The sequence below is a fragment of the Lygodium microphyllum genome, chromosome 8 (assembly GCF_053477565.2).
Source record: "Lygodium microphyllum isolate KBCC chromosome 8, Lygodium_microphyllum_v1.1.10, whole genome shotgun sequence".
In the NCBI taxonomy this organism is placed as follows: domain Eukaryota; kingdom Viridiplantae; phylum Streptophyta; class Polypodiopsida; order Schizaeales; family Lygodiaceae; genus Lygodium; species Lygodium microphyllum.
Window position 1 is genome coordinate 96,345,980 of NC_141142.1, and position 17,973 is coordinate 96,363,952.

A 17,973-nucleotide genomic window follows, 5' to 3' on the forward strand; every position below is an offset into this window, starting at 1 on the left:
TATCTAGTGTGTGTGACCATGTTGTTGCCGTGACTGAGTAGCCAAGTGTTTCTTTGTGGCATGGCTGGTTGGGACACGAGTCAAACTAGAATGAAAGTACTTTCTCGTTTGGGTTACTGCCTTGTCTTTGTTATGCTGATTTGGAGCATTGTGATCATTGTGTTTATGGTAAACATGCACGGATGTCTCATAAGAAGTCTCTTTTGTTGAAATCTTCCCCTCTAGAGTTAGTACATTCCGATGTATGTCAGATGCCAAGGTTATCTTTAGGGGGAAAGAAATACTTTGTCACCTTTGTCAATAATGCTACACGGAAGGTATGGGATTACCCTATTCGTAGCAAGGACAAAGTGCTTGACAAGTTTCAAAAATTCTTAGCATTGGTTGAAAATCATACTAATAAGACACTTAAGTATCTTCGCTCTGACAATGGTGGGAAAAATGTGTCCAAGGCCTTTCAAGCATTTTGTGATAACAAAGGGATAAAGAGACAGCTCACTACCCCTCGTAATCCATCCCAAAATGGAGTTGCAAAGCGTATGAATCGGATCATATAGGATAAAATCCGTAATATGTTGTCTCATGCTACATTACCCCCCAGCTTTTGGGCAGAGGGTGTTATGACAGCTGTTCACTTGATTAATCGGTCACCGAACAAGTCTTTTCAAGGGGGGGAGGGGGGGAAGGGGGGATCCCTCAGGAAGCGTGGTCAAGCAAGCCCACCTTCATATGCTTACCTAAAAGTGTTTGGCTGCAAGACTTTTATGTACATTCGTAAAGAAGAACACGGCAAACTTGAGCCAAAGTCCTGTAAACGCATTTTTCTAGGATATGGTGACGAGGGTGAAATGAAGTATAGATTAGGGGATCCCAAGAAAAGGAAAATAGTACATAGCAATGATGTTATCTTCCGAGAATATCGCATGCATAAACAGCCTAAAAAAGACTGAGGAGGTCCATAGGTTGTATTCCGGGAAGAAATACCTTTTGGACAACAAAATGTGCCCGATGTACAACAGCAACTACCTGTTGCAATTGAACTAGCAAATGCAGAAAATAATGCTGGAAATGATCAACCAACCATTGCCCATAATGATGAGCCACAAGATGTGCAGGAACAACCAGGACAACAAGCTGTTAATGCTAATTTGCAAGCTGAAATGCCAAGACAGCAAGCTGAAAATGGAAATTTGCAAGCTCAACAATCACCAAACAATGATCATTGGGTCAGGAGATCGTCTGGGCTACTAGACAACCTGATAGATTCGTTCCTGATGCAAACAATATGGCTGATTATGTCATGTTGACTGATTGTGGTGAACCGTCTTGCTTCAAGGAAGCAATGGACATGCTTCAAGGAAGCAATGGACAAACAGGACCGCAAGAAATGGTATAAAGCCATGTTGTCAGAGATCGAATCTCTAGAGAAAAATGGCACTTGGGACTTGGTGCAGTTGCCTAAAGGGCAGAAAACCCTTCCATGCAAATGGGTTTACAAGACGGTCACTTCTGGTTCCTCGCCAAAGTACAAAGCAAGATTGGTTATGAAGGAGTACAAGCAAGAACATGGAGTTGACTTTGATGAGATCTTCTCTCTTGTAGTCAAGATGACTACATCGAGAACCATTTTGGGCTTGGTTGCAACTAAAGATATGGAGCTCATACAGATGGATGTAAAGACTGCATTCTTACATGGTGATCTGCATGAAGACATATATATACAGCAACCTAAAGGGTTTGTGGCAAAAGGGAAAGAGAAGATGGTATGTAAACTCAAAAGGAGTTTGTACAAGCTGAAACAAGCACCAAGAGAATGGTATCATAAGTTTGATACATTTATGTAATCTCAAGGTTTTCATAGAAGTCAAGTGGATCACTGCTTGTACACCAAGAAGGCAACAAATGGCAGCCTGATTATCTTGGTTCTGTATGTTGATGACATGCTGATTGCTCGCAGGGATCCTTATGCCTTGGACTCACTAAAGCAAAGTCTTCATAGCAGCTTTGACATAAAGGATCTTGGTGATACAAATCACATTCTTGGCATGTGAATACTCAAAGATAGGTCAAAAGGATTACTCTATCTCAACAAGAGTATATCTCCAAGGTTTTGCAATGTTTCAATATGGAGGGGGGGAAAATAATTGGGGTTCCATTGCCTCCATATGTGAAACTCAGTATAGAGGACCTCCCTACATCTGATGATGAGAAGGCTGAAATGGCCAAGATACCATATGCTTCAACTGTTGGCAATTTGATGTATGCTATGGTTGCTACACGTCATGACATTGCCTTTGCAGTGGGAGTGGTTAGCAGATACATGGCAAACCCTAGTAAAAAGCATTGAGAAGCAATGAAAGGTATTATGAGACACCTCAAAGACACAAAGGATTTATGCATCTACTTTGGAAAGCAGAAGGCATCTGTCATTGGCTTTACGGATGCAAACTATGCTGGTCATGGAGACTATGCTGGTCATGCAAACTGCAGAAAGTCCACTTTTGGGTATGTGTTTACCTTCACAAGAGGAGCAGTCTTGGATCTCCAGGCTACAAAAGTGTGTAGCATTGTCTACTACAGAGACAGAGTATATGGCCGCTACTGAGGCATGCAAGGGGGCTTTATGGCTTTCACGTATGGTGGGAAAGCTTGGCATTTCAAAGTTACCTATTCTCCATTGTGATAGTCACAGTGCTATCATGCTAGCACAGAATCTCGTCTTTCATGCAAAGACAAAGCACATACAGGTGAAGTATCACCTCATTAGAGATGTACTTGACAGCAAGAGCATTGAGCATTGAGCTTGTCAAAGTACATACAAATGATAATCCTGCAGATCTTCTCACGAAGGGTCTTCCAACAGAGTTGTTTACTCATTGCCAACAGATGATGAGAGTTGGATAGGTATACGTATTTCAGCTTTGTACATACCTAGACTTAGCTAATTATTTTCTCTTCTTAAAGCACATTGCCTTTAGGTGGGAGATTGTTGGAAATAAAGGGTATGTGCACGGGTGTGAACACACCCTTAGCAAATTTGTATTTTCATATATATCTATCTAAAACCTAAAGAGATACACACAAAAAGATTGTACCCAAGAACATCGTGCATCTCTCTCTCTAGCTCTCACTCTCTACTCTTGCTCATGTTTTGCTCTCTACCTGACATTTTCATCGCAGGAAATTGCATCGCCACTGCACATCGCTCACTTCACTCTGCAATCCACTTCTTCAAAGCTAACCCGTCTCTCTCCTTTGTACTTGGCAGGTTGTTCCGCCTTCTACTATCTTCTTCTTATCTTTTCTTGTATCTTGCGCCCTCCTAGAAGTCTCCTCTCTCCCTAATCTATCCATCTCCTCTTGTAATTTTTGCCTTTTCTCCTCTTCTTGTTGTTGTAACACCCATTCTCTATAGCCCTACTCCGATTCTAATTTTCTTCTCCTTTCCTCCTCCTCTTTCTTCATCTGCATGTTTCTCCAAATTGACTCTAGCATGCCCGACATACCCTCCAACTGCCTCTCCAATCCGGCTACCTTCTCTTACGCTACTCTCCATTCTTGCCCTCTACTCTTCTTCCTCTCTTCCATTGTTGGGATGGATACATTCTCTCTGTCGTCCTCCATGTGGTCAGTGGGGATTGTCGACGCAGGAAAGCAGTGTTTCGCCTTTGGGTGGTGGTTGTGCCGTGGAGAAGCCACGTCATGTCTTCAGATGGTGGATGGTGTTAGGGTCGTCATGCTGAGGTGTCACACCGAGGTCAACGCAACGGGGATCGATGCGACATGGGGCAACACGACATGGGTCGTTTCAGCTCATTCTCTTTAGAGCATTGGATCTCACTCTAAGCAAGAGTTGCTCTAATACCAAGTGTGACGCACCTGCACTCGTTACTCACTCAACACAACATAAAAAGATAACACGATATGTGAGAGCAAGGTATACTCTTGTATTATTCGATCAAAGAAACGGTACAACATTGACACAACCCAAGACTACACCTTCGTTACACTGCACATACAAGGATTCACCACTAGGTATAGGGAATTACACGTAGAGTGGAAACCAAGCAAGGCTCAAAGTCACTACTACTCCCTATATAGGTGTTTCCGGTGATAACGCCATGGTATAGCTACAAAGCCCTTAAAGGGGGAGGAGAAGGGAGGGGAGTCGAAGACGAAGAAGGGGTGCCAATAGGGAACCGAGAAGCAAAAGAGTGGAGATGATGGTGGGGGGGGTCAGTTTGTGAGAGTGCACAACGGAAGAGTGCCTAACAATCTCATATGATGAAGCATAGAAGCCTTGGGCAAAGGCTTCATAAAGAGATCCATTGCATTGTCCTCAATAGGACAATAGGCCACCACTAACTCGAAATCTTTGTAGATAAAAGAGCCACAACAAGTTGCTTCTTACTACTCCAAGAGATAGCTCATGATCCAAGAGAGAAGGCATAATAAATAGTGGACCGCCACAAGTCCACATCACGTGCCCAATCAGAGTCACTCCATCCTGATCCAAGAGAGAAGGCATAACAAATAGTGGATCGCCACAAGTCCACATCACATGCCCAATCAGAGTCACTCCATCCTGAAAGAATGGCCCCGTCTCCACACATGACCTCGTAGGATCGAGTCCCCTTTAGATAGTGCAAAACATGCAAGGCAGCTTGCTAGTGAGCCTAAGTAGGAGTCTTCATGAAAGAAGACAACAAAGCCACCACAAGAGAGATGTCCGGCCAAGTGCAAATCATCCAAATCAAAGAGCCAACGAGGCACCTATATCCAATGGCATCACTGAGGGGATCACCTACTGCCAATGATTGGACTTGGGGTCCTCAGGTCCACAGGACAAGCAATGGGCCAACACTCAACCATACCAAACTCCAAAAGAAGCTCAAAGATGTACCTATGCTCGAAAATAAAAATGCCATGTGCTATCTGATAGATCTCCAGTCCAAGGAAAAAGTGTGGGATCCAAGATTTGTCATGTCGAACTCATGGCTCAAGATCTGCTGCGTACGATCATCCTCCTACGTATTGCTCCCTATAATGATAAAGTCATCAATATACAAGATGACCAAGACACACCCTGTCCTTCGCAACCTTGTAGTAAAGGTTGGGTTCATGATCTGATCGATGGAAGCCACTATCCAAGAAGAAGCGATCAATCCATTAATACCAAGCCCTAAGAGCTTGCTTCAAGCCATAGAGGGTTGTATACATACATACATACATACATACAAATGTGTGTGTGTGTATGTGCACACACACAGACACACACACACACACATATATATACATACATACATACATACAAATGTGTGTGTGTGTGTATGTGCACACACACACATATATGTATGTATGTATAGAGAGAGAGAGAGAGAGAATCAACACTTAAGTCTTAGAATCTAGAGATATCAACCATAATTAGTAAAATTAGAGGCATAATAATCAAGTTTCAACAATAATAAAGAAGATTCAAAACATTGTAATCAGCAATGGATTGTCGCATTCAACATTGTAATCAACAATATTGCATAAGTCCAACAAGTGTGCATTGCAAAGACACAAAATATGCACTAGTCTAAAGATCCAAGTTACAAGAGCTCCAATTTCCAAGTCAATACTCTAAAGTTCCAAGAGGCTAGCTGCTGAGTGCTCTCATTCATGGAAGATGGCTCCACTGTGTTGAAAGCTCATCCTACTGAACAGCATCCTAGCCATCACCATCACCATCATCATCATCATCTTTTTCCGAACGTATAAAAGAATCAGCCTTTGCAACTGATGTATGAGCTAGCAAGCGAAGATTGGAGCTCACATAAATTAGGCCATTCATCTTCATTGTACCAAGACGATTTCTCTTGAGTGAATATGATTGAATGAAATCCATAGTTGCTCTAAACAAGAAGCGATAATTGTTTAGCTAAGAATATAAATAGTCAAACTCTGCAACTCTGGAGCTTCTACCCCGTAGCCCTCCCACCATAAAACAACCCCAATACTTGTCCTATCCTCTAGTGCATCCTCTGTACCAAGCATCCCTAATGTTTGTCGATACACACATAGCAGATTTTTAATTTTGCGTTGCATTTCATGGCTAGGATAAAGCCTTGCAAGCAATGTGTTCCAAGCTTTGACCACCTCAAGGTCTCTTTCTTGCATCTTTCCTTGAAACTCAGGATCAAGCACATATGCTGCAGCATGCATAGGAGAGTCATACTCATTCCATCTCTTGATGCATAACTCCTTGATCTGCTCATACTTGTCTGCATTTGGTTCCAAACTCTCCAACTTCTCAATCATGCGATCCGATCTTCCCAATGTATGGTGGATCCATGTCATTTGCAAGCCTCAACATGTGCATAATAGGATCAACCACTTGGTGCGATTCACCTCATCCCAAAAATCTCTATCAGAGACATATGCATTACATAACACAACAGTAGCAATGGCAGCCCCAGTCCAATTTCCATACTCATCACTAGCAAATAGCTCCCCAATTGCACCTTTGCAATAGTGCAATCGACCAAGCATAAGAAAGTTATATGCAAATCGTGTATCCCAATATTTAAGAAGTTCTTTGTCACTTCTCTTGCGAAACTCAGCATACAAGTACTGATGATTACATATAGATGTGAGAATCTTGTTGCCTTTCGCAACAAGAGATGCAATCCATGGCAAGTCCCCAATATCCTTCAACAAGTTATTCAAGCAATGCACCATGCATGGACTAAAGGTGATATGTGGATACATTGCCATTAAAATGTTTCCTACTGCCCTGTTTGTAGGTTCACCATCTGCCACAGATTGCACTACATTTTCTACCCCAACAGCCTGCATTGCCTTGCACCACTCGGATGCCAATACATCTATACTCTTTCCAATCTCTGATGCATCATGACTACCAATGAAGTAATACATTCCCATGAGAATATGCGACAACACCATGTATGGACCTATGGCGTGTGTCACTCCATCCATCTACTATCAATGTCACTTCATTTCTTGCCCATTGATTGCGAATATTTGCTATTGCAATCTCTATGGCTGCTTTCTCCTCCTGAAGCAATGTAGCCCTGATAGTTTCTGAGGCTTATATGTGGATCCATACTCTACAATCATTGTCACCATATTTAAAAAATAAGGTGACCTGGCTGATTTGAATGCAATATGGTCATGGTAAAAAGAGCGTGCCACTGCTGCATCTGTTTCTTCTTTTTCTTTGGTTCCCATGAAGTGTGCAATGAACTATGTCTAACACCACCACCTACTGCCCACTGATGGCCCTTGAGAAGGCTGCGTAGCCGCTAATCCTGTGGTCTTCTGCATGAAACACCATGTCCTGCTAGTCTTGGAGTCCATGTTGTTGGATCCACTACTATATTTGGCGTCCTCCCAACATGTGAATTCCCCATAGGCGTGGCTATGTGGTGAAGTAACTCTTGCCTTTTCTCAATTGATACATTGGTGCAAAAACGCACCTCTTTCCCCTCCTCATGTAGAAGATGGGCTCTCACTTTATGAGCCCCACTAGTGCGAGCATAAGAGCAAAGTTTGCATTTCCAAGGGCGAGCCCCTCCACCTCTCAATGGCACTCTTGCATCTACCTCATCCCACCATGACCAAGTAGTGCTTCGACTTCATCCAGCTGTTGAAAAAGTACCTGCTGAGGATGATGAAGATCCCATAGATGTAAATGCTGCCATGTATATAAAAGTGACAAATAATCAGTAACGTTCAATGAAATTGCAGAAATTTGCAGCCAAAATTTCAACATGAATGTGTTAAATGTTTGCTAAAAATGCCCAAACTTTGGTGCTACTTCAGCCTACATTCCTTATATTGAAAATGCCACAAATTTGGAGCATTCCGGACTGCATTCCCTTGCTGAAAATGCCCCAAAATTTGGTGCATTTTCAGCTCCCAAATTTGGGGCAATGACTGATTCAAAATGCCCCAAATTTGGGGCTCTTTCAAATCCCAAGATCCCAATGTTCCAAATTTGGGGACATTGCAGCCAAATTTGGGCCCCAATCCTTGTTGAGAAAGCCCCAAATTTTGGTGCAACTACCAACAACTGATCCACAAGGCTCCAAATTTGGAGGAGATTGCTACCTGAATCATAAATGCTTTAAATTGGGGCAAAAATGCAAATCCCTGTTGAATCTTCAATCACCCCTAAATTTAGGGCATGCCTCAAGGAGTGAAGAGTCAAGACTCATCTAGATTCTAAAATCTAAAATTTGCACGAGAGAGAGAGAGAGAGTCCTCACCTGATCATAGGCAAGAGTCAGGGACCAAGCAGGCGAGAGTCGAGCCAAGTGAGAGTCACGCCAAGCAGGCAGGAGTCGGACAGCTGGTAAAAGTTCAAGCAACAGTTGAGGGATGACTCGCGGGACGACAGTCAAGACGAGTCACAACAGGCGAGCGCGGCAAGAGTCGAGACGGATGGAAATGACATTTTTTAATACGCTACTAGAACAGTCGTTCCAAATAGGGAACGGCCAAGGAATGGCTAGGGACCAGGGTAGGAACGGGGTAGGGAATGGCTAGAACATTCCATCAGTGTTTCCTGGGCTCAGACCTCCTGAAACATTGTCATGACACTGCACGTCCACCACTGCGAACCTAAGGGAGGAGTTTTTCGCCAAGAATTTGAACTCATTACTCAGCATCATTAGGAATTTGTTTTCCATTGTGTGTCTTTTCGTTTGCAATTCAAACTTTGGGAAGCCATGTCATGACATTGCACGTCCACCACTACGAACCTAAGGGCGGAGTTTTTCGCCAAGAATTTGAACTCATTACTCAGCATCATTAGGAATTTGTTTTCCGTTGTGTGTCTTTTCGTTTGCAATTCAAACTTTGGGAAGCCATGTCTTCATATATGAGCTTTCCTACTTTGTGGTCTTGAATACCAACATGCTTGGGATCCTTAGGAAAGGGTATCCATTGACCTTAGACTTGTGTGCAATCGAGAAAGTGGAGGAGAAAGTAAAGCTTCTGGTCTTGCCTTGTGGAATATATAGAGGAGACACGGTCTTAACACCTAACTCAAGCTTTACACAGACATGCTTTTAGTGAATGCCTCCAAGCTTAACGGAAAGAGAAGCCTATTATTAGATGCGAAAAGGGAAGCGCTGATGGATAGTGGGAAAGTTAAAGGAGTGGGGGGATGAAGCGCTCGTCTATTCGTTCATTCGTGTAATCCAATGGGAAGAGCGAATATGATCTGATACATGCATAGGAGGGCAATTTTGATTTGCACTTAGCAAAGCAATTAGTGTAGCTTTGCTCGTTGTACTAAAGCCATGATAACGAGAGCTGAAACAAGGACAAGAAGGCTTCAAGATACGATAGGTAGTTGGCAACACCACCCTGAGCGCATCTTCGAGATGCATCGGGTGAGACTCAAAAAGTTCTGTGTCAAGTAGCAGAGGCGTCACGATATTACCAAGCAATCATAGGGTGACATAGAGAAGATTAATCGTATGCTTTGTGGGGCAAAGAAGCCCGAATAGGAAAGGAGACAGCAAGGAGATGTAACCTGCGCGTGGCGCAAGCCTTTTGACAAGCTATTGTTTGCACGGCCATCCTACCCATGGACAAATACTGCAATCAACAAGAGGAGGACTAGAGCATTCGAGAAAGAGGGCAGCTTCTATGTTTGTGTGTAGTGGAGCTATTGTCTACTCAACTTATCAAACTGTCAAGATTAACATAGCAAAGAAAGCAGTGAGTAAGCACCGAGAGGAAGAGAAGAAGAAGTTTCTTATCTCTGGCTATGAAGCAGGGAAACTTTGGGAAGAGAGTACCTCCATGCTACCATCTATCCATGAGATCATGTGTGCCACATGTTATCAATTGATGATGCATGAAAAGGAAGCTTGAATGAGATGAAACCACTAAGTTCATGCAACTAGCAGCTATTAAGGAAGCTAAAGTTGAACCTAACACCCATCAATGCTACTAAGAAGCTCTTTTGGAACTACTATAGTAGCAGCATAAATTGACAAAGGTGGACTTCATCTTATACTGATGACCTAACTCAAAAGTTGAAGGCCTAATGCTTCTTAGGTGACAACATGTTTTGAAGGGATCTTGCTTTCATCTTGCATAGCATCCCTGCGACTAGTAACTTTCGCAAACTCCTGCACGCATTCCTTGTCTCTAAAACGTTAATCCGTTCCTAAGTGCCGATACAAGCATTCCCTCTCTCTATGATTTCATGCCTTTACCAAGCAAGTCGGCACATCCACCAACAAGTCAACCACTTTATGGCAAGCAATCGATTGTTTTCAATATTCCCACCAACACTTAAGGTTGGTTAGTCAATCTTGGAATCTTCCCCTATAAATAGATTCACTCCTCTTTGTTGGTATGTTCTTCTCCAACCCATCATTGTCTTCTCTCTCCTCTCTCAATTACATCTTTGCTACCTTTACAATCCAACATGCTCACTAACCACAATGACTACATGTGCAACGTTTGATTGTATCCAACCTTCCTTTGCCCTTAAGATCACAATTCCTTTCCTTCATTTTCATCTGTGGTTTTTTCTCTCTATGTTTTATTACATCATTATATCTATGTCCTTCTCTCTCTATGTTTGAGATCACAATTCCTTTCCTTTGTTATCATCTGTGTTATCTCTCTATGTTTTATTACTTCAAAAATCCATGCTACACACTCCCACTCTAGGAATGGCTTTTGTTGCACTCAACTGCAACTTTTCTAATGCCATAAGAGGCTAGAATGGAATGATTCTTGTTTTTAGTTGTGTCACACAAATAACCACTTCTTGACTGGATGATTCATCCTCTAATGAGGCTTCTAGAAAGGTCACAAAGGACTAATTGTGAAGAAATTTCCACCAACGCAGAAATATAAATGAAAGCATACGACAAAGCATAAACTCAACAAAACATGGTTAGGGTTAGGATGACTCAAAGACGATGAACGCAATGAAAATCTGAATGAATATTGAATATACAATGCTCATGCAACAAACAAACCGTACACGGAAGGAAAACTATAACCCAAACTCTCATGTTTCGAGAACCGAGGCAAAGATAATGAGAAAGAGAGGATATCGTACTCCTGACAGATCCCAAAACGTAGCAAGGCAGCCTCCAAGATGTCAAATAGCAACAAACGCAATAGATGATGTATTGGATCAGTGTCAAGCGTGTAGAGGAGAGAAAAACAACAAATGCAAATTCAACTAATGAGTAGCAACTAGCACAATAAACACAAATTTGCATGGTGACGTGGAAGCCTATACAGCAGCCTCCAACAGCAAACACAAGCTTCTTGCAATCATCTATGAAAAGGTGGCAGCCAACAGGTGCAAACACAGCAATGAAGCACCATGTGGCACTTGGCAACAGCAAATAGATGGACAATAGCAATAGTCACGGCTGGACAACAGTTGCTAGTGGTGTGAATTGCAGGGTGAAGGCTAGAAACAGGCCTTGGATGGATGTAGACAAGGTTAGGCAGCCTCAGCTATGATGTCCTCCGCAAACAGGGTGTGGGCAGCGAAACTAGAAGGCGTGAAACCTGCAAAAACGAGGAGGATAGCCTACCTATTTATAGAAAGCTTCAAGACCTTATATCGCGCACCATTTTAAACTCTCTCGAACCACACACCATTTTAGGGTTTTCATTAATTAAGCATTTTTGGGGCTGCGTAAAGAGGCTAATTCAGCATGTAATGCTTATTCTAGCTCTACACAAACCATCGTGACTTCTTTGCTTAAATTGGTTGGATGCTCTTTGGCACCATGGATCATCATCCTTTCGAGGGAAGGCTTTATCACGACAACGAGAGACATTGGTAAAGAATACTTTTGGCTGCATCAAACATTTCTTTTACATGTGTCCCATGCTCTAAGGTCCATTAATTAGTCCACAATGAACTACCATTGTCTCATCCAAGATTGTTGGATCTTGGATTATCGTAGCCACTACAGGCTTTGCAAGATTGACCCATTTGGAAATAGTATTTTCATCATCATTAAACTCATCTTCTAGCTCCACTGAATTTTCCGCACTTTCTTACTCATCTTCTTCTAACTCTCATTCCCCTTATGATAAGGCTTTGTAAGAGAAGAACAAGCTCTTTGAGCTCCAATTTCTATGTCAGTATTAATTTTAGAGGTTTCTATTAGATCTCCAAATGGTATTTACCCCATGATTAAAGAGAATGAATAACAACTAATAGCTCTATCTCATAAACCTATAAATTCTTTTTAGCAATCTGCAAAACCCTACTCTCATAAGCTACCACATGACCATTCTACATAAGAATTGCACCACTACTATTTCTACATGCATCACGCTATATTAAAAAACTTTTCAAAGATCAAGTTAAACCAAACACACTTTCAATATAGTCTTTTCTTTCAATTGGAGCAATCTCTTTTTCACCCCATCTAAAAGCCGCTCCTTTGTTTTGCAAAGATAAAGAGGAAAAGCAATTTCTACAAAATGGCAAATGAACCTCCTGTAGTAAGAACATAATCCACAGAAACTACAAACATCATGTAGATTCCACAAATTTGGCCAATTACAAATGGCCTCCTCTTTAGTTGGATCCATCCTAACTCCATTTTTAGAGAATATGTGTTCAAAAAGTGAATCTTTTCCAAGAAGAACTTGTTCTTTTTGCAATCACTTATCACACATGTTTGAGAAGTTCTTGAAAGACTATAGCCAAATCCTTCCTATGTTCCATCTCTTTCTTTGAATACAAAATGGCATCATCAAAGAATGTCCCGACAAATGACCTATGCTAACAAAAGATCATGCCTACCATCCGATTAGATGTTATTGGAGCATTAGTAAGCCCAAATGTCATCGCCAAAAACTCATACAAACCATAGGTTGTCTTGAAAGCCATCATATATATTCTTTTTAAATGTGTATCAAATGATTACTACTCTTTCAATCTATTTGGCTGAATATTGCAAATCCCTCCAACCTGTCAAGGATATCCTCTATCCTTTAAATGGAGGAACACTTCCTGATGGTAAGTTCAAGGTGCACTGACCAATACGCATGCGGCATGAACTATCTTTCTTCAGACCCAAAAAGAAAAACAGGTGAGTAGAAAGGGGCTGAGCTAGGCTAAATGAACCCCTCAACCAATCAATCCTAGACATGATTCGCATCTCTTCTTGTTAGGAAAATCATGTGCTATGTGACCCTGCTCTTCGCCAATAAAACACTTCCCAGTAGCCGTCAAAGCATCACACCACTTCGATGACTTACCATTTTTACCATGCTCTCCATACTACTAATTGTTGCGGTTGGTGGGAACAGATTCAGCATTGACTGGTCAAACTCGAGCTCGCTTTTAAGAAACTCTGGCATTACAGTGATCTCCAACGGGAACATGGACAGGTTAAATTTACAAGCGACGAATGTGCAGACGGGCACGGACACCAAGACAGCTCATTTAGGAACATGGGGAAGCCATGATGGATGAAAATAGGCAGTCTGAACCTGAAAGTGATACTCCGTGAGCTGAGGACGAGCACTTTCTCCCTGTTGCGGAAGGGAGGGCGGCTATTCTGCAGAGACGGAGCGTGGGTATGATCTGCTACTCCTTGTCCTTCTTCTCCGACTTCTATGTCCTTCTTCTTGGGGCCTAGAAGGGTGCGCTTGGGTGCAGGAGTTTGGTCGTCCTCGAGAGGAGCCTGCCCTCCGTCTGCTTCTTTACCAGGGGCTTTCCTCTTCTTTCCCATGGCTGCTACCCCTGCTTCTCCTTCCGTCTTCACCGCGAGAGAACACGTCTAAAAGAAGCCTTGCATCGTGGTGTGTTTTAAGTCTAAAACGTAATTAAACCGTAATTAGGGTACTCCATGGAAAAGAGGGCGAAAAAGCTCAAAGCTTACCAGCATCCCTCGGCCTCCTCAAATTGGGTGGAACTCAAAAGCTTCCACCCTAACCCATTACAACCAAGTTGACCCCTCCAGCCATGTGATTGTTTTTAAATGGTTTGGAGAAATATCTTTTACTTTTTATTATTACCCGTATATGACATTGAATATTTCTTTAAATAATTTTAAGCTGTGAATCTTTTATAAAGCAGTTATCATCAAATGAAGGTAAGATATGTTGTTCAAAAAAGGGCGAAAAAGCTCAAAGCTTACCGGCATCCCTCTGCCTCCTCAAATTGGGTGGAACTCAAAAGCTTCCACCCTAACCCATTACAACCAGGTTGACCCTTGCAGCCATGTGATTGTTTTTAAATGGTTTGGAGAAGTATCTTTTGCTTCTTATTATTACCCGTATACGAAAGTTGAATACTTCTTTAAATAATTTTAACCTGTGAATCTTTCATAAAGCAATTATCATCAAATGAAGGTAAGATATGTTGTTCATGGATGTCAAAAAATTAGCACTTCTACCAAACGTTTTTGAATATCTTATTGGAGTTTAATAGACAATGAATGTACTTAAAACTTCAAATTTTTCAAAGCCATGAATTGTGCAAAAAGTGAACGTACTGCACTTATTTATTTGGGGTCCAGAAGCATAGAATGAACCATGTACAATGTATTCCTATGTATAATATTTGGGGTCCAGTCGCTATAGCTTGCAGGTAGTTACATTCCTTTTCAAGATTATGTCCTACTCCAAGTTCGTGGCCTCATCTCTGCTATTAGATATTGCCTCTATGTTGACCTCAAATTTTTATTCGAATGGTTGGTAGGTTTGGATGCCTTTTTATTTTTTTAATGGGTTTTCTTTTGTATTGCAGGAGTCTTTTTTCAACATTCATCGTGTGGCCTACGTGCACCTTTCCATTTTGTTTAGATCTAATGTTGGAAATGAAGTGTTTAGTCTTGTTTCTTTGTATTGTTGCTTTTAAATTGGCTCGTAGATGTTGGTTGGAGTTAGTGATTGATGATATAGTTGTGCTACTTGAGCTAGTGGCAACATTCTTAGTGGATGAGCTTGATGTTTTGGTGTCAATAGAAGTTTGGTTTCTTATTAGTTTACTTGACTCTACATTTATGTAAGGAAACTTACTATTGTTAGAGTTTTTAAAAAGAGTGTATGTTTGAGCACTTGCATGTCACATATATGATATCATTGAATGGATTGCTATGGGTATTATGGATTTAGTTATAGACTTCTATGTTGAGTAAGTATATGACATTTTCGATGGTCATAACAAGCTTTTCATGACCATGAGTGTAGTGGTTCTTTTCCATGTATATTTTTGGTGTTTTGCTTACTTCTCTTTTTGTCACTTCTACCAAGATCTCAAGCAAGATATTGAATCTTTAATGTAGAATCTCGATCATGTATGTCAAGATGTCTATTTTGGTGTAGAGTAGGACTTGGGCAGCACTTGTTTGTGGCAGATTCTTGTGCGTGTCTTTGTACTAGAGTTCGAATCTATTGAGTGTCTTTTAGAATTCTTGCATATATGAGATGTGTTTGTATTAGTGTGGTTAGATTCAAAGCAGCAAGGTTTGTAATTTTGACATGCTATTATGTTCTCCAAGTAGATTATTGTTGAGTATATGCTAGGATGTGTGTCCATCAAATTTTAGACATCATTATAGTTTGAAAAGTCCTCAATGTATGTCGATGGTCTTTGCCCAATGAAGTTTGCCATTCTCATTTGGTTTATTGCTAGGCACCTACGATGTTGTTGTGGGTCAATAAGATGATGCTCAAATCAATCTTATGTGTTCATGTGGTTTTGAACATATAGCTTGAACATTTGCATCCATAGTTTGATATAATTACATGAATCTACATTATTGGATTTTTATAGATACTAGGTAGTATTGTTTATATCGTGTGTACCTCATTTGGAGTCATCTTTGCCTTTGCTAATGTTGTATGTTTGTAAATATGAGAGAAAATAAGTTGTGTTAGCCTTTACAAATGTTATTTATCTATAAAAACGAGGGAAAAGAAATTGTGTTAATATGTTGAAAAGGATTTTAATACAAGTGATAATCTTCAAAAAAGGAAAAACGAAAGTTTTGTTTTTTCCCCTTGTTAGAAGAAGTCCAAGAGATGTTTGTGTGATACATTGTGCTATAGTTGGTCTATGTTCAATTGTGTTCAAATGTATTACTTATGTGTGTGAGTCATTAACGTCATGTATGGTACTAGTGCAAAGACAAATGGATCTAGAAGGTCAACTATATGCAAATCCTTCTTTCGATTGTGCCATTGCATACACGATTATTACTAAGAATATGGGTTTGTAGTACCACTTATTGCTCAATGCCTTGTGGTGCTTACTACACTACAATATGAGTTCTTGGTTGGTAGATAGGATTGTGACCTAGATTCTAGAGAACATATCATCATTTGTCTCTCAATACATTTGATTTTACACATTGCACCATTCGAGCATGTCAGACTAAAGTATAGAGAGTGTGGCATTATCTACATTTCTAATATGCTAAGGAGGTGATGTGATATTATTGGCAGAACTTTGTTCAATAGTTATAGATCGGTGGCAACTATACAAGGCTATTAAATAATATCATGAACTTTTTGTTAAATGGATTGAGCAAAGAACCTTGGCTGACATTTACTATCTAGCATACTATTATGTCAAATGTTATTTTTGTCAATATGGACATCTCATCAATAATGATTGTGTCTACTTCTCTTATTGCGATGAAGTGCTCATTTGTCTCTTGTAATGATCATGGATATTGTTGTGCATGCATTGGTATCGTAATTTGGTAGTGGACCATGGTGGAGGGGTTGTATAATGTAGCTATGGTTGCTCATGTACTTGTTGTTAGCATGACACATTTATCCTAGTAATGAGATTGCAATTGTAATAGCCAACAAGAAAGCTTTTTCCACTACTTAGTGTACCGCTAACAATGCATGGACGCAAGATGCATGAGGTGGTTGTAGACCGCTTATTATTCTATTGTCAAAGTATTGCTAGGTATTGTTTTGAACTCTTTTATCAGTTGTAACATCTTGGTTTGTGTTGATACAATATTGTGATGGTGCATAGTTGATGTCAGAGATACTATGAATATTGTTGGGTTGTATTTGATAAATGGGATTTTTTAGATGATCATATTCATTAGCACGTGGGATAGATTCGAGGCAGGTAAACTTATTTGTGTATGCTCAATAATGTACATTTCGAGGTCTTCCTCATTCACAACAAGATCACAGGGTTGGCACTCTGTGTAGTATAATTGTATCATATTTTCATTGCCTATTAGCTTGTTCTCAGATCTAAACACATTACTCGTTGCAATAATGTGTTGAAGAAGAAACCTTCAATTTGGTAGCCTCAATGAAAATCGATAAATCATAATTGTAGAATATCAAGTGACATGAGAGGTGTCTACGCCTTGCTTCTTATCACTATCAAAATTTGCATGTAGTTCAAGGTTGCTTTGGTGGGTGATATTGGCTTGGATAATATTGAAACAGAGACCACTTTTTGCTTGTTTGAATCCAAGTCTTACATACCTAAACTTTTGGCATCTTATATCTAAATGCTTAATTTACCCATCAACTCGGCCTTCATTGCATATTTGAGCAACTAGAATGAGATTGATGAGTTTATTACTCATTGAATGTTTATTTGGGCTCCCCATAAAATCAGTGACGTTGGGTGATATGATGCAACATTGCAATGCTTATCTCTAGATAATAGTAGATGTACCATTGGGTTTTAGGATATATTGTTTGTTTTGGATTATTTTGTGTGGCGGTACCTACATTTTCCATGTCCACTAATACTACTTATATAGCAGGTGCAATGACACTTATGAAGTTGTTTTGCCAAGATGAGGACTCCTAGTTTTTGTGTAAAATTGCAGCGCTCTCAAAGAATAACATAGATCCACTAGGAGACCTTCTATCTAACATGTTACTAGCCCAATCCGATCATATACAACCTCTTTAGGTGGACAAAACAACATACAATCTACTCAATAATGAAACTTGCCATCT

At 40.6% G+C, this 17,973-nt stretch overlaps 1 protein-coding gene across 1 annotated transcript in view; it reads right to left on the bottom strand.

Annotated features, from left to right (window-relative positions):
* The window catches only part of LOC148032630 (ribosome biogenesis protein BRX1 homolog 2-like), a 36,564-nt gene extending 22,667 nt beyond the window's left edge, over positions 1 to 13,897 (bottom strand). Inside the window, exon 1 of the mRNA XM_087683249.1 lies at positions 13,510 to 13,897. Coding sequence (XP_087539375.1) covers positions 13,510 to 13,751 — 242 coding nt within the window. The 5' untranslated portion in view covers positions 13,752 to 13,897. The remainder of the gene's footprint in view (positions 1 to 13,509) is intronic.
* Positions 13,898 to 17,973: the final 4,076 nt, after the last annotated feature.